This window comes from Chiloscyllium plagiosum, unplaced genomic scaffold (genome assembly GCF_037043375.1).
Source record: "Chiloscyllium plagiosum isolate Xiang-an unplaced genomic scaffold, Cpla_swu_hap1 HiC_scaffold_35, whole genome shotgun sequence".
Lineage (NCBI taxonomy): Eukaryota > Metazoa > Chordata > Chondrichthyes > Orectolobiformes > Hemiscylliidae > Chiloscyllium > Chiloscyllium plagiosum.
Genome location: NW_028270173.1, coordinates 56023831 through 56041883, shown reverse-complemented (window position 1 = coordinate 56041883; position 18053 = coordinate 56023831). Strand labels below are relative to the sequence as shown.

Genomic DNA, 18053 nt, shown 5'->3' with positions numbered 1-18053 from the left:
TGGGAGCTTTTCCCGTGTCGAGGGAATTTTGGAATATTGTAATGAATGGATCCATGATCTCCACCGTCACTTCCTTTAATACCCTCGGTTCTCGGCCATCTGGCCCAGGAGACTTGTCTGCCCTCAATCCTAATAGTTTGCTGAGTACCTTTTCCTGATCAATGCTGATTGTTTTATGTTCTACCCTTTCTATTGCCTCTGACTCGAACCAATAAGAATGGTCCTTCACTGTGAAAACTGGGGCAAAGCATTGCTTTGGCATCTCTGCCATTTCAGTTGTCCCCACGATTAACTCTCCAGTTTCACCTTCCAAGGGACCAACATTCACATCAGCGGCTCTCTTCCCTTTTGTATACTTATAGAAGCTTTTGCTATCCTTTTTGATATTTTGTGCCAATTTTCTTTCTTCATTTACCTTAGCTCCTGTTATTAATTTTTTAGTATCCCTTTGCTAATGTTTGATAGTTTCCCAAGCTTCCAGCCTGTCACTGGCTTTTGCAATATGGTAGACCTTCATTTTTGACTTTATATTGTCCTTGACCTCCTTTTTTAGCTATGGAAGTTTTTGACCTTCTACCCCCTGCCCTCCACCCCACCTTGCCCCCACCCCACCCCACCCCAACGCCTTACCACCTTTCTTAATCACTGGGATATAGTTTAGTTGTGAGGAATTTTACTAGCACCTTAAACAACTGCCACTGCTCATCCACTCTCTTACCTTTTAGCCTTCCCGCCCAATCTACTCGAGCCAAATCTGTTCCCATGCCTCTCTCATTTCCATAAGACCATAAGACATAGGAGTGGAAGTAAGGCCATTCGGCCCATCGAGTCCACTCCGCTATTCAATCATGGCTGATGGGCATTTCAACTCCACTTCCCCGCATTCTCCCCGTAGCCCTTAATTCCTTGTGACATCAAGAATTTATCAATCTCTGCCTTGAAGACATTTCGCGTCCCAGCCTCCACTACACTCTGCAGCAATGAATTCCACAGGCCCACCACTCTCTGGCTGAAGAAATGTCTCTGCATTTCTGTTCTGAATTTACCCCCTCTAATTCTAAGGCTGTGTCCACAGGTCCTAGTCTCCTCGCCTAACGGAAACAATTTCCTAGCGTCCACCCTTTCCAAGCCATGTATTATCTTGTAAGTTTCTATTAGATCACCCCTTAATCTTCTAAAGTCCAATGAATACAATCCCAGGATCCTCAGCCGTTCCTCATATGTTAGACCTACCATTCCAGGGATCATCCGTGTGAATCTCCGCTGGGCACACTCCAGTGCCAGTATGTCCTTCCTGAGGTGTGGGGAGCAAAACTGAACTCTAGGATGTAGCCCATCGGGGCCAAGAGATTTATCAATTTTAAGACCTTTTAGCTTTTCTAGCACTTTCTCTTTTGTGATGGCAACCATACTCCACTCAGCCCCCTGACTCCCTTTAATTGTTGGGATATTACTCATGTCTTCCACTGTGAAGACTGACACAAAATACTTGTTAAGTTCTCCTGCTATTTCCTTATCTCCCATCACTAGGCTTCCAGCATCAGTTTGAAGTGGCCCAATGTCTACATTTGCCTGTCATTTGTTTCTTATGTATTGATTTCCTATGTTTAATTCCAGAACACGAGTGTGGGACTCCACTTTCTCCCCCCAAACTGGAGTCACCCTTTATTTACAGGTACATAGCACATGACAGTGACTCAGCTAGCACGGAGCCAGCTCCTAGAGTGAACAGAACCCCTGACCCTCCTGTTTATATCTGTCAGCTGGGGCTTCCTGATAGGATGAGGTTAACAGCCACAATCAGGGAACTCATATTCGATGAGGTAAACCTGAATGATATCATACGGATCAGTACACCAGTAAACTGGGGCTGAGGGATGGTTTAAAGTGAAGCTGATTGGTTTGTGGCCTCATGGCCAGTTGTAATGACAGAGCTCCTCTGCCCGCCAACAGCAAGGTGATTGGTTGTCAGGGAACTGAACAGCTCAGGGCTGACAGCAAAATTGTATTGAATTTATTGCCACGTGTACCGAGGCACATTGAAAAGCTTTGTCTTGTGAGCAATACAGGCAGATCACAGAGTTAAGTAGCACAGGTAAGTAAATAATAGGTAAACAGCAGCAAAAGCAAAAACGCAGGTACAGGCGAATGTTAAGAGTTTGTGAATCCATTCAGTATTCTAGCAACTTAGGGTCGAAATGGTTTCAAAACCAGCTGGTGCATGTGTTCAGGCTTCTGTACCTTCTCCCGATGGTAGGTGTTGTAGAAAAACATTGCCAGGGTGGGATGGATCTTTGAGAATGCTGGCGGCCTTTCCTTGACAGTGGGCCTGGTAGATGGATTCTATAGATGGGAGGTTGGCCTTTATGATTGTCCGGGCCGACTTCACCACTCTCTGTAACCGTCTCCGATTTTGAATGGTACAGTTGCCATACCAGGTAGTGATACATCCAGACATAATGCTCTCAGTGGCGCACCTATAAATGTTGGCAGAGCGTCATGCCAAATTCCCTCAGCTGCCTGAGGAAGAAGAGACATTGTTGGGCCATTGTAACCAATGCATCCATGTGAAGAGTTCAAGAAAGCTTGTTGTGGATGACCACTCCCAGGAGCTTGACACTCTCCACTCGTTCCAGCTCTGTGCTGTTAATGTGTAGGGGGGGCATGAGTAACATCCCACCGAAAGTCAAGAATGAGTTCCTTGGTTTTGCTGGCATTGAGAGCTTGTTTATTCCCAGTGCACCGTTTTTCCAGGTCTTTCATCTGTAGTCTGTATCGTCGCCATCTGAGATTTGACCGACTGTGGTGGTGTCATCAGCGAACTTGTAAATGGCGTTAGTCTGGTATTTGGTGACGCAGTCATGGGTATACAACGAGTACAGTAGGGGACAGAGTACGCACCCCTGGGGGGCTCCAGAATTAAGTGTTAGTGAGGATGAAATATTGTCCCCAATCTTCACTGATTATAGCCTGTGGGTCAGGAAACATGTCAGGTTCAGAGAGTGGGACTCAGTCTGAGATCACAAAGTTTAGTCATCAGTCTTGAGGGGATAATAGTGTTTTAATTTTTTTTAGAAGTTACATCCTCAAGTGCATTTTCACAAGCGGTGTCATGTCGGCCCAGATAAGGTATTGAAGGTGAAAACTCCCTGTGTGAGAATGTCTGTGCCACAATGGTCAGAATGATTCAAATCTAAAAACGGATTTACAGACTCTTACATGGATTCATGCAGTTTTTGAGCAAAGTACAATGTAATTCTGCAAGTACAAATTCACCCACAACTTATATGTGTATGTGTACATGTGGGTGTGCGTGTGTGTATGTTATGTGTGTGTAGGAGTGTCTGTGTGTGCCCGTCTGTGTGTGTGTGCATGTGGGTGTACGTGTGTGTATGTTATGTGTGTGTAGGAGTGTGTGTGTGTGTGTGTCTGTGTATCTGTGTGTGTATGTGTGTGTAGGAATGTGTGTGTATGTGTGTGTAGGAATGTCTGTGTGTGTCCGTCTGTGTGTGTGTGTGTATATGTGTGTAGGAATGTCTGTGTGTGTCCATCTGTGTGTGTGTGTGTGTGTAGGAGTGTCTGTGTATGTGTGTGTAGGAGTGTCTGTGTGTGTCCGTCTGTGTGTGAGGCATAACAAACAATCCAGGTCTTTTTCAATATATGGTTTCAGTTATATCACACTATAAACTTTTGCTGTAAATTTAGTGCTTCCGAAAATTAGTGCTTCCAAATAAACCGATTGGACTGGAACCTGGTGTTGTGTGATTTTTAACTTTGTCCACCCCAGTCCAACACCAGTGCCTCTCAATTAATGAAGCAAACCCCAGTTCGAATACCGAATGAAATGATGTGGCACAGCTCCTGTTTAAATGACAGGGGCTAAATGAAGCGAAATTGGACATTTTTAACATCCAATGGCAGAACTAGGAAATATCAACCGAATTATTGAGCAAACTTCCTCGTCTCTTGCTTTCTCCCAACAATCTCTCTCTCTCTTCCTTCCCACTGTTCTCTCTCTCTCTCTCTCTTTCCCCTCCCCAGTGTCTCTCTCTTCTTTCCTTCTTCTTTCCTTCTTCTTTCCTTCTTCATTCCTGTTCTTTCCTTCTTCTTTCCTTCTTTCGTTTTCTCTCTCTCCACCTACCCTCAGCCTCTTTCCCATCCCCTCCCCAATCTTTTATCCAACCTTCCCCAGAGTCTCATTTCCCTCCCTGGTCTCAACCCCTCCACCCCGCTCCCCATCCCAGTTTCTTTCTGTCCTGTGTAATCTCTCTCTCTCCCCCTCCTTCACAGTCTTTATCCCCTCATCAGTCCCTTTGCTCCTCCCAATCCCTTTCCCTCCCCTGCAATATCTTTGCCTTCTACGCCTGCCTCTCGCCCTTCTCGATCTGTAAACCCTCCCATTCTATTCCTCCAGGTCCCAGTCTCTTTTGTCCTCATCCCAATGCTCTCTCTTCACCTCTGACCTTCCTTATCTCATTTCCAAACCCTCCATATTCTCTCCTCACTCCTCAGTGTCCCTCCTCCATACTGTACAGTCTCTCTTCCTCATTTCTGCAGTGTGTGTCTCTCTCTCCCCCATCCCCAGTATTTATTTTCCAATGCTAGTCTCCGTCCCTCCCCTGTCTCCACCCCTCCCCTGTCTCTGTCCCTCCCCTGTCTCTGTCCCTCCCCTGTCTCTGTCCCTCCCCTGTCTCTGTCCCTCCCCTGTCTCTGTCCCTCCCCTGTCTCCGTCCCTCCCCTGTCTCTGTCCCTCCCCAGTCTGGCTCTCTTTATCCCCCAAGTCTCTCTTCCTCCCCCTCACCAGCCACATTCTGTCTTGTTTGCTAGTTCCTCACCCTCCCAGTTTCCCTTACAGTGCTTGTTCTGCAGTTTGATAACCAGTTCCTCGAACTGTTTATATTACAGAGACTAACTCACGAACTATACAATTGTCTCAGGAGAACAAGATTTCCCTGAAGTCACTGTTGTTGCGATGGTCAACGGAATACAAACAGGTTACTTTGACAGTGATACCCGTCGCTGTGTCCCCAGGCAGCAGTTCCTGGCTGATTCACTCAGTGTGAAATTCTGGGACGATGCTACAGATCAGGCGATCACACACACCAGGCTGGCAAAGGGGAATCTGAAATCGATCATGAAAAGGACAAACCAGACTTCAGATAAAATCTCACCGTCAATTGTCCACATTATCCCCAGGTCACTCCACTCGGTCCATCTCCCAGCACTGACCCCTGGGTCTGTCCACTCAGTCCATCTCTCAGCACTGACCCCTGGGTCTGTCCACTCAGTCCATCCCCCAGCACTAACCCCTGGGTCACTCCACTCAGTCCTTCCCCCAGCACTGACCCCTGGGTCACTCCACTCAGTCCTTCCCCCAGCACTGACCCCTGGATCACTCCACTCAGTCCTTCCCCCAGCACTGACCCCTGGGTCTGTCCACTCAGTCCATCCCCCAGCACTGACCTTGGAATGTAAAGTGAAATGAGGACTGTCAACTAATTCTGCAACTTTAACTTGAGATTGGAACCCTTTCCCCTCTGATCAGACTGTGACCCTCATCCCCTATTTCCATCTGATATTTGATCCCCTTTCCCTCTGATCAGACAGTGTGTGATAATCTATTATTTATTGATGATTGATCCCTGTCTGGTCACTGACAGGAATTCACACTCTCCAATGGATACATTCTGTTGAGGTCAGTGAAGATGGCTCTGTGAAGAGATCGATGAGATTTGGATTTGATGGAAAGGACCACATTAGTTTAGAGCCAGACAGAATGAGATGGGTTGCCGCAAATCACTTTGCAGTGATCAATAAAGAGAAATGGAATTCGGATCAATCCTGGAACTACTATTGGGAATCATATCTGCAAAAAACATCTGTTGAACATTTAAACAGATATCTGGAAGTTGGAAAGGATTATTTCACAAGGAAAGGTATGTATTTCAGTTTTGTTCCATGTTCTGATCTAACCTCACTGATCTATGAAACCGCTCTCCCATTCCATTCAGTGTCTGTCTGTTGTTTGTGTTTTCACCCTTTCCCATCACAGTTCAGCCTGAAGTGTTCATCTCCAGGAGGGAGCCCAGTCGTCAGGACAAGCCGCTCACTCTCTCCTGCCTGGTCACTGGGTTTTATCCTGTAGACATCGAGGTGACCTGGCTAAGGAATGGAGAGGTCATGTCTGAGACACATTCCTCGGGGGTTCAACCGAACCACGATGGGACCCATCAGATCCAGAAAGAGATTGAGATCAATGCTGGGGATGAGGATCAATACTCCTGTCACATTGAACACAGCAGCCTGGCAGAGGCCCAGCTCTATCAGTGGGGTAAGGGACTGGAGAGTCTATGTGTCTCCACCCCTCAGGCTCTCTGTCTTTATCCCTGATGAAGAGCTTTTGCCCGAAACATTGATTTTACTGCTCCTCGGATGCTGCCTGAACTGCTGTGCTCTTCCAGCACCACTAATCCAGAGTCTGTGTGTGTGTGTGTCTGTCTGTGTGTGTGTGTGTGTGTGTCTGTCTGTGTGTGTTTGTGTCTGTCTGTGTGTGTGTATACATGTGACAGATGAAACCATTTCGAGGACACTTTTTTTCACTTCCTTGTTTGCAACTACCCACCTTGTTCTCTGTGTTGATATGTCATGTTGGTCTCAATTCAATTCTAAGTTTGAAAGGGTCTCCGAATCCCAAACTTCCGGAGCCTTTTGGGGATTCCAGAATCCCACAGCCCTGTTATTGGTGAAGTACTCAGCGATTTCACTCTGGAATAATCTCACCAGGATTACAAGAAGATTTGCTTGTATTCCAGGTTTCAGCAGCAGACATGGGCTCAGATTGTCCAGTAGCCAGACAGTCAGAGACTGGACACACCCTGAGAGAGGAGGGTCTGGACCCCTCGGAATTCCTGACTCACTGAATGGGATTTGTCTGGGAAGTTTCAACTTCCGATAGACAATTACCTCGTATCCGGAACTCTCTGGAAAGATCTCAGGTTCTGAGGTTAGGGATTGGAAGCTTCTTTAACTCCTCGTGTGATGATGCTGTCACTTTAAAAGGTTGTTGGTGTCCTAGTTTTTGTTTTGAAGAGAGGTTGTAAGGCAGAGGCACCAAACTCGCTGCTGATCATGACTGAGGTAAGCCAGTTGTGAGGCCTTGGGTTTTTTTTTAAAGTTGGAACAATAGAAGCAGTCTGAATGGGCGTGGCCAGCTCTCACAGATCCAGATTTCTCAGTTTGGTTTTCTTTTCAGCTGCATCGAAGCCTTTGGGTTCTCAAAAGAGTTGGCAGCTTCAGTGAATGTCACCTGGCTACTACTGTCTGCGTTTTTTCTTGATATTGTTTCATCCGGGATTGGAGAACTGCATGTAAGAAGCCAAGGTGTTTATGGGATGTAACAATTGGAACAGTTAATTAATAATAGGTACTATATTCAGTTACATTTTTCAATCATTACGTTATTCAAAATTCCTCTTTCTTTTGTTTGTATTTTAATTACAGCGTTTAAATAAATTGTGTTTTGCTTAACATTGGGTTGTTTGAACACTTGCATTGCATCAGGAACACAGAACTTCCCATCCAGTTTTAAAATAAGAAGCAGTTCAGATCTAGACTACCTTCTTCAGATATTTTGAGGGGGCCTGGTGTGGTCCCTAACACCAGAGAGCTGGAAAACCGACCATCTCCAAACGTACTGCTGATCCCTCCATTCACACACTGACGAGGATATCTGGTCAGTGTGGGCAAGTTGGACTGAACATACACACTTGTTGTGTGACTCTTTTAATCTTTGACTCCATCCCCTCAAAATACATGACCTGATATTCTGCAACCAACACTTGACCTCTCCCCAGCACCAACACCAGCTCACCGCCTCCAGACGTCTGTCAGACTCGCAGTGCATCACCCTGGACAGACAACTGGGACACAGCACAGAACTCCACAACTGGATCCCTAACAAGGTCCCCTCACCAGCCCACTGTGGCACCCAAACCCCATTCCAGTGGTACTCAACATCCCCAACACTCACCAGTGAGTTCCCAAACTGCCCCTTGCCCAACCACTGAGGAAGTGCCTTCTGGGTACCGAACTACACCCCTCCAACCATTCACTCACTCCTTCACCTCACCCAAGGCCGATCTACCCCACCAGCACTAGTAAGGACAGGACACAGAGATATTGGGGAGAATGGGAACTGAACTGTCTGGGGAGATAACCCCCAGGACAGGCACAACACGATGTTTATACCCCTATCAATGGGATCCTTGGTGACTTCACTGGAGAGTGAAATCGGGAGAGGGTCAAACCCGCATTTCAACCATTCCCAACAATTCCCAACAGCCCGGAGCAGTTATAATTGTTCCCAATTAACACAGGGTTAGAAATAAATCCAGGAATAGAGAGAATCCTGATATATTTCCAATGTGTTTCAGAAAATCTGAAAAGCAATTGGCTGCATTCCCAACTTGTAACTCTCATTGCATCAATGGTCATTCTATTGGCTGTTATTGTCGGGATAGTCGGAATAATCATCTGGAAATGGTCACGGAGAGGTAAGAATCAGAGAGTGGGGAATGTAGAACTGAGGGGACAGAGTGAGTGTGGGGGAATCTCCAGTACTGGGAGTACAGGGCACTGTGGGGAATGGAACTGATTGAATTCCCACACACAGATACACACGTATAAACACATCTCGTTCCCTGTCTGATCTTCCTTTATGTGATCGGCCCAGACCAGGTCTAATATTTATCATTAAACCCACTGCACCCAATCAGATCCTCACTGACTGAATATTAATGGAATGGAAGGGATTTTCTGCATCTCCATAAAGTGTAAGGATGGATGGGAGTGTGGGAATGAGGATTTCTGACACAATCCCTGTAAAACCTTCCTTCCTGCCTTGTTTGGGCACCATCACCTTGATAAATTTTGAAGATCTCTCTCCCTTAATGAGTTTGTACAGTTTTGGATGACTTATTACTTTGGTTTGACCCTCGGCGTGTGACTCTGATACCGATCATGTTATTCCAGGCATTTGGTTTGTCTCCAGTCCCACCGTATTTTTAATGTTTTGGAATGATCTCTCTGCCCCATTTAATGGGATTCTGGATCATCCCTTCTCTTGTTATCCAGCTGTTGACACTTTCCTCCCACCATCTGACATTTGTGATCACCTGCAGAGACTCCACTCACCCAATTTGGATGGTCTTTTGATCTCTCTGCCCATTGATCTCCCTGCTGATAAATTCGGTGTCTGTGAGCTTCTCTCTCACTTCACCTGAGGAAGGGGCTACGCTCAGAAAGCTTGTGATTTCAAACAAACCTGTTGGACTGTAACTGGCGGCCGTGTGTGATTTCTGACTGTGTTCACACGAGTCCAATACCAACACCCCCACATCAATCTCCATTCCCTCACACTTGTTGTGTTCTCACTCTCTGAGAATGAATTATTCCCCATCCTAATGGACATTTATTTTGTTTCTGCAGATTCACCAAATGGGACCTACACAACAGCTCCCAGTAAGTGGCTGAGGGGTCAGAGTGTTGGGAATGATGGAGAAGGTAATGGGAGGTGTAGAGTAGATTCCCTACAGTGTGGAAACAGGCCCTTCAGCTCAACAAGTCCACGCAGACCCTCCAAAGGGTAAGCCAACCAGACCCATTCCCCTACCCGATATTTACCCCTGAATAACACACCTAACGCTATGGGCAATGTAACATGGCCAATTCACCTGACCTGCACATCTTTGGATTGTGGGCAGAAACCGGAGTACCCGGAGGAAACCCACACAGACAAAGGGAGAATGTGCAAACTCCACACACGCAGTCACCTGAGGTGGGAATTGTACCCGGGTCCCTGGTGCTGTGAAGCAACAGTGCTAACCACTGAGCCACCGTGCTGCCCCGAATAGAGTGTAGAGTTATATTTGCCAGGGTGTTGCTCAGGGTGATGGGTCCGTCTCCTCACCATGCTGTTTCTCAGCCAACACTCTCTTATTGTCCTGTTTCTCTACTCCATGTCCCCAGTATCTCTCCTTCGAATTGTCACCCTCCATTCTCTTCCCCCACTGCCCCTCCCTCCACTCACTCACCCTTAATTCCCAATGGGGGGGTGCTCGGAGAGTCTGGTTAGTTAGTGCTGAGGGTGATTAAATCCTGGGTCCAGTGAGTGATAGAGAATATCTCACACTGTCTCATTTTATATTTGATATAACTTCTCACATTCTGTTTTTATTTTCTCAGCTTCTGATATCTCTGGTGCAGCTTCTTCATGATTCAGTAAGTGACATGTCAACTTTTCTCTGACTGAAATTTATTCAGATTTATATTCTCTAGATTTATTTGTAGCATTTTCACATCCCTCCTGACCCTGTCCCACCCTCCCAGACACTGTTAAATCCTGTCAGACTAATTCCCCTCCCCTCCTGACGCTGTCCCACCCTCCCAGACACTGGTAAACCCTATCAGACTAATTTCCCACCCCTTCTGACCCTGTCCCACCCTCCCAGTCGCTGTTAAACCCTGTCAGACTAATTCCCCTCCCCTCCTGACCCTGTCCCACCCTCCCAGACACTGGTAAACCCTATCAGACTAATTTCCCACCCCTTCTGACCCTGTCCCACCCTCCCAGTCACTGTTAAACCCTGTCAGACTAATTCCCCTCCCCTCCTGACCCTGTCCCACCCTCTCAGACACTGTTAAACCCTGTCAGACTGATTTCCCTCCCCTTCTGGCCCTGTCCCACCCTCCCAGACGCTGTTAAACCCTCTCAGACTAATTCCCCTCTCGTCCTGACCCTGTCACACCCTCCCAGACACTGTTAAACTCTGTCAGACTAATTCCCCTCCCCTCCTGACCCTGTCCCACCCTCCCAGTCACTGTTAAACCCTGTCAGACGAATTCCCCTCCCCTCCTGACCCTGTCCCACCCTCCCAGACACTGTTAAACCCTGTCAGACTAATTCTCCACCCCTCCTGACCCTGTCCCACCCTTCCAGTCGCTGTTCAACCCTGTCAGACTAATCCCCCTCCCCTCCTGACCCTGTCCCACCCTCCCAGTCACTGTTAAACCCTGTCAGACTAATTCCCCTCCCCTCCTGACCCTGTCCCGCCCTCCCAGACACTGTTAAACCCTGTCAGACTAATTCTCCTCCCCTCCTGACCCTGTCCCACCCTCCCAGTCACTGTTAAACCCTGTCAGACTAATTCCCCTCCCCTCCTGACCCTGTCCCACCCTCCCAGTCACTGTTAAACCCTGTCAGACTAATTCTCCACCCCTCCTGACCCTGTCCCACCCTCCCAGTCACTGTTCAACCCTGTCAGACTAATTCCCCTCCCCTCCTGACCCTGTCCCACCCTCCCAGACACTGTTAAACCCTGTCAGACTAATTCTCCTCCCCTCCTGACCCTGCCCCACCCTCCCAGTCACTGTTAAACCCTGTCAGACTAATTCCCCTCCCCTCCTGCCCCTGTCCCACCCTCCCAGACACTGTTAAACCCTGTCAGACTAATTCTCCTCCCCTCCTGACCCTGTCCCACCCTTCCAGTCGCTGTTAAACCCTGTCAGACTAATCCCCCTCCCCTCCTGACCCTGTCCCACCCTCCCAGTCACTGTTCAACCCTGTCAGACTAATTCCCCTCCCCTCCTGCCCCTGTCCCACCCTCCCAGACACTGTTAAACCCTGTCAGACTAATTCCCCTCCCCTCCTGACCCTGTCCCACCCTTCCAGTCGCTGTTAAACCCTGTCAGACTAATCCCCCTCCCCTCCTGACCCTGTCCCACCCTCCCAGTCACTGTTAAAACCTGTCAGACGAATTCCCCTCCCCTCCTGACCCTGTCCCACCCTCCCAGACACTGTTAAACCCTGTCAGACTAATTCCCCACCCCTCCTGACCCTGTCCCACCCTTCCAGTCACTGTTAAACCCTGTCAGACTAATTCCCCTCCCCTCCTGACCCTGTCCCACCCTCCCAGTCACTGTTAAACCCTGTCAGACTAATTCCACTCCCCTCCTGACCCTGTCCCACCCTCCCAGACACTGTTAAACCCTGTCAGACTAATTCCCCTCCCCTCCTGACCCTGTCCCACCCTCCCAGTCACTGTTAAACCCTGTCAGACTAATTCTCCACCCCTCCTGACCCTGTCCCACCCTCCCAGTCACTGTTCAACCCTGTCAGACTAATTCCCCTCCCCTCCTGACCCTGTCCCACCCTCCCAGTCACTGTTCAACCCTGTCAGACTAATTCCCCTCCCCTCCTGACCCTGTCCCACCCTCCCAGACACTGTTAAACCCTGTCAGACTAATTCCCCTCCCCTCCTGACCCTGTCCCACCCTCCCAGTCACTGTTAAACCCTGTCAGACTAATTCTCCACCCCTCCTGACCCTCTCCCACCCTCCCAGTCACTGTTAAACCCTGTCAGACTAATTCTCCACCCCTCCTGACCCTGTCCCACCCTCCCAGTCACTGTTAAACCCTGTCAGACTAATTCCCCTCCCCTCCTGACCCTGTCCCACCCTCCCAGTCACTGTTCAACCCTGTCAGACTAATTCTCCACCCCTCCTGACCCTGTCCCACCCTCCCAGTCACTGTTAAACCCTGTCAGACTAATTCCCCTCCCCTCCTGACCCTGTCCCACCCTCCCAGTCACTGTTCAACCCTGTCAGACTAATTCTCCACCCCTCCTGACCCTGTCCCACCCTTCCAGTCGCTGTTAAACCCTGTCAGACTAATTCCCCTCCCCTCCTGACCCTGTCCCACCCTCCCAGTCACTGTTAAACCCTGTCAGACTAATTCCCCTCCACTCCTGACCCTGTCCCACCCTCCCAGTCACTGTTCAACCCTGTCAGACTAATTCTCCACCCCTCCTGACCCTGTCCCACCCTCCCAGTCACTGTTAAACCCTGTCAGACTAATTCCCCTCCCCTCCTGACCCTGTCCCACCCTCCCAGTCACTGTTCAACCCTGTCAGACTAATTCTCCACCCCTCCTGACCCTGTCCCACCCTTCCAGTCGCTGTTAAACCCTGTCAGACTAATTCCACTCCCGTCCTGACCCTGTCCCACCCTCCCAGACACTGTTAAACCCTGTCAGACTAATTCCCCTCCCCTCCTGACCCTGTCCCACCCTCCCAGTCACTGTTAAACCCTGTCAGACTAATTCTCCACCCCTCCTGACCCTGTCCCACCCTCCCAGTCACTGTTCAACCCTGTCAGACTAATTCTCCACCCCTCCTGACCCTGTCCCACCCTCCCAGTCACTGTTAAACCCTGTCAGACTAACTCCCCTCCCCTCCTGACCCTGTCCCACCCTCCCAGTCACTGTTCAACCCTGTCAGACTAATTCTCCACCCCTCCTGACCCTGTCCCACCCTCCCAGTCACTGTTAAACCCTGTCAGACTAATTCCCCTCCCCTCCTGACCCTGTCCCACCCTCCCAGACACTGTTCAACCCTGTCAGACTAATTCTCCACCCCTCCTGACCCTGTCCCACCCTCCCAGTCACTGTTAAACCCTGTCAGACTAATTCCCCTCCCCTCCCCACCCTGAAGTGATTGCCTTGTATCTGTCCATTCCTGACCTTGTGGGTTTCCTGGGCCCCACTGCAGGACATTCCCGGAGCTTCACTGCAGAATAACGGGATTCTCCTGTTCCAGTGTGAACATGGACACCATTATCTATCCTTCCATATCACAGCAGACACACAGAATTACAGCTCATTGTTCACACTCAATTCCTTCAGGACTGAGATCAATTTTTCTGGGAATGTGTTTCCACAGATTGAGCGGTGAATCCCAGATCCCCAGGTTTGGATCCTGATTCTTCAAGTGGGACATTCTCAAGTTGTGTTTCCATCCCGTCTCAGAAATGTGAGCAGTGTCACCGTCAGAGGGATCTTCACAGATGGTTCCTCCCTCACACTTTCTCATCCTCACTGTCTTCAGTGGGTCACTGATTGACCTGAAATGAAGCAACGTCCCGAGGCAAGTCAGAGGCAATTTTTATGTTGAAGGAATTGATTTTGCATCTGACGTTAATAAATTTCAAATGTTATGTAAATCTCTGTACATAAATATCAGTTTTACATATTCTAATTCTTAAATAAATATATAAATAGTATAAATCTGAGTTATTGGTGAATACTAAAATCTATCACTACTTATCACCATTGTTTAACTACAATCACCAATATGTGTCATTTGTAATCATTAAAAGTTATTTATTGACTTACTAATTTTGATATTTTTATTAATATTTCACAAGAACGATTCTATTCATTTACACAGCAGCAGCTTGTGGCTCTTGGAACCAGCAGATGCTGAGCTTCAATTCAATGTGAACTGGGGGAGTTAAGACCATATCCATCTGCCTCTATTGTAAAATCCAAATCCCAGATGATAACTCCATACCCGTCAACACAATCAGGGAAAGTCCATTCCCAGAGAGTGAGAACACACAAGTGTGAGGGAATGGAGATTGTGTCAGAACCTGATGGAGATTCTGGACATCGCTTCCATTCCATCGATATTCCCTGAGGATGTGAGTGTGTGTGGTGGGTTTGATCAACATCAGACTTGTACTAAAGGACATAGCTGCTAGACTGGGTCTGCAGCAGGTGGTGAGGGGACCAACAAGAGGGAAAAACACACTTGATTCCATCTTTCCAATCTGCCAGCTGCAGGTACAAATGTCCATGACAGTCTCAGTGAGAGTGACCATCGCACTGTCCTTGTGGAGGCAAAGTCCCACTGTCACATTGGGAATAATCTCCATCATATTGTGTGGTACTATCACTGTGTTAAATGGAACAGACTTGGATCAGATCGAGCAGCTCAAACCTGGGTATCCATGAGGCACTGTGGGCCACCAACAGCAGCAGAACCATACTCCAGCACAATCTGTAACCTCATGGCCTGGTATAGCCCCCACTGAACCATTAACACCAAGCCAGGGGATCAACCCTGGTTCAATGGGGAGTGTAGGAGGGCATGCCAGGAGCAGCACCAGACATACCTGAAGATGAGGTGCCAACCTGGTGAAGCCACCAATCAGGACGACTTGCATGTCACATAACATAAGCAGCAAGTGATAGACAGAGCTAAGCGATCCCACAATCAACCAATTCGATCTCAGCTCTGCAGTCCTGCTACATCCAGCCAACTCACTGGAGGCTCCACAAATATTCCCACTCTCACTGATGAAACAGCCCATTACATCAGTGTGAAAGATAGGCCTGAAGGTTTCACAGCAATCTTCAGTCAGAAGTGTCATCTCAGCCTCCTCCAGTGGTCCCCAGCATTACAGATACCAGTCTTCAGCTAATTCAATTCACTCCACGTGATATCAAGAAACAGTTGAAGACACTGGGTACTGCAAAGGCTTCAGGCCCTGACAACATTCAGGCAATAGTACTGAAGGCTTGTGCTCGAGAACTTGCCACTCCCCTATCCAAACTGTTCCAGTCCAGTTACAACACTGGCATCTACCCAACAATGTAGAAAATTGCCCAGGTATATCTTAGACACAAAAAGCAGGACAAACCCAATCTGCCCCATCAGTCTCCTCTCGATCATCAGTAAAGTGATGGAAGGTGTCATTAACAGTGCTATCAAGCAGCACCTGCTCAGCAATAACCTGCTCAGTGACGCCCAGTTTGGGCTCTGCCAGGGTCACTCAGCTCCTGACCTCAATACAGCCTTGGTTCGAACATGGACAAAAGAGCTGAATTCCAGAGGGGAGGTGGGAGTGACAGCCCCTGACATCAAGGCTGCATTCGACCGAGTGTGGCATCATGGAACTCGAGCAGAACTGGAATCAATGGGTATTGGGGGAAAACTCTCCAGTGGATAGAGTCATACCTGACACATAGGAAGGTGGTCTTGGTTGTTGGAGGTCAGTCACCTCAGCTCCAGGAAAGCTCTGCAGGTGTCCCTCAGCGTGGTGTCCTAGGCCCAACCGTCTTCAGCTGCTTCATCAATGAACTTCCCTCCATCATAAGGTCAGAAATGGGGATGTTTGCCAGTGATTGCACAATATTCAGCACTATTTGCAACTCCTCAGACACTGAAGCAGTCCATGTTCAAATGCAACAAGATCTGGACACTATTTAGGCTTGGGCTGACAAGTGGCAAGTAACATTTCCGCCACACAAATGCCAAGTTGTAACCATCACCAACAAGAGACAATCTCACCACCACCCCCGGCATTCAATGGTGTTACCATCACTGAATCCCCCCACTGTCAACAGCCTGAGAGTTATCATTGATCAGGAACTCAACTGGCCTCACCACATAAATGTAGTGTCTACAAGAGCAGGTCAGAGGCTAGAGATACTGCAGCAAGTAACTCGTCTCCTGATTTCCCAAAGCCTGTCCACCAACTACAAGACACAGGTCAGGAGTGTGATGGAATACTCCCTGCTTGCCTGGATGAGTACAGCCATCTCAACACTGAAGAAGCTTGATACCATCCAGGACTTAGCAACCCAACTGATTGGCACTGTATCCACCAACATCCAGTCCCTCCACCACTGACGCTCAGTTACAGCAGTGTTTGCTATCTACAGAAATTCATCAAAGATGAATTAAACAGTGCCTTCCAAACCCACAACCACCTCCATCTGGAAGGTCAAGGTCAGCAGATATATGGGAACACCACCACCTTCATGTTCCCCTCCAAGCCACTCACCATCCTGACTCGGAAATATATCACCATCCCTTCACTGTTGCTGGCCAAAATCCTGGATTTCCCTCCCTAATGGCATTGTGGCTCAACCCACAGGAGGTAGACTGCAGCAGTTCAAGAAGGCAGATCACCACCACCTTCTCAAGGGCAACTAGGGACGGGTAATAAATGCTGGCCAGTCAGAGACACCCACATCCCACACAAACAGAATCAATACAAAAACTGGGGGAGGTGTGATACATGGTTATTGTCTCTGGAGGAGGAATCCTGGAACCAAAGTATCATTCCAGAATGAGAAACTTCTTTCTCCTCCAGGGAGTTGTTCAATGTTCACACCTGGATGTGACAGGACAGCAGAGCTTCGATCTTATCTATCGGTTGTGGAATCACTAAGTTCTGACTCTACTCCCTCTGCTGTTTACTGTACAATCAGTCCTGATCTGACACTTCACTGACCAACACCATCACTTACAAGTTCCCCTCCAAGCCATTCACCATCCTGACTTGGAAGTATATTGCACTTCCTTCACTGTCACTGGGTCAAAATCCTGGAATTCCCTCCCACCACCACATGAGCTGCTGCTGTTCAGGAAGGTACCTCATCCCCACCTTCTCAAGGACCGTTAGGGACGGGAAATAAATTCCAGCAGCCAGTGATTTCCACGTCTCTCCAGTGAATAAAAAATACATCATTTTTCATCTCTCCTTGGTCCTGCTCCTGTGATCCCTCCCACATTCCTCATTGAACCGGGGTTGGTCCCCTGGCTTGGTGGTAATGAGAGACTGGGGGTTAGGGTGAGCCATGAGGTTACAGTTTGTATTGGATGGCAGTTCTGCTGGTGTTGATGACCCACAGTACCTCATGGACACACAGTCTTCATCTGCTCGATCTGTTCACATCCCACAGGAGGGGAGGGAGGGGGTGTGCCATGAGGTTTAATGGGGAAATGTGTTCCCATATGAATGTTATTGGTACGAGCAGGGTGCAGTGAACGTGCTGTAAACCACTCCCCTCCCCCCACACTGGGTTGTCTATACCTGACTCTCACCATCAATCCCCACTCCCCCCCACACTGGGTTCTCTGTAACTGACTCTCACCATCAATCCCCACTCCCCCCCACACTGAGTTCTCTGTAACTGACTCTCACCATCATTCCCACCCCACCCCTCACACCCACAGTTTGCTCTCTCTAGCCGACTCTTCCCACCAAACCCCATCCCGGATTCTCTGTGATTATATGACGCAAATAACTCTGTTATAACTCCTTTTCACAATAGCCCACAGGCCAACCTGACTCTCTGTAATTAATCCACTCCATGTTCCCTCACATTAAACTATCTGTCAGGTTTAGCTCATTGATCACTGACTGGG

At 48.5% G+C, this 18053-nt stretch overlaps 1 protein-coding gene across 1 annotated transcript; it reads left to right on the top strand.

Moving 5' to 3' along the window:
- Positions 1 to 4927: 4927 nt before the first annotated feature.
- On the top strand, positions 4928 to 10274 carry LOC122545195 (class I histocompatibility antigen, F10 alpha chain-like; the record flags this gene model as incomplete). Its single annotated transcript, XM_087979052.1, has 6 exons — positions 4928 to 5156; positions 5658 to 5936; positions 6053 to 6331; positions 8433 to 8552; positions 9487 to 9561; positions 10243 to 10274. Coding segments are annotated over 6 exons (1014 nt in total), but the record flags the coding sequence as incomplete, so codon positions are not given.
- Positions 10275 to 18053: the final 7779 nt, after the last annotated feature.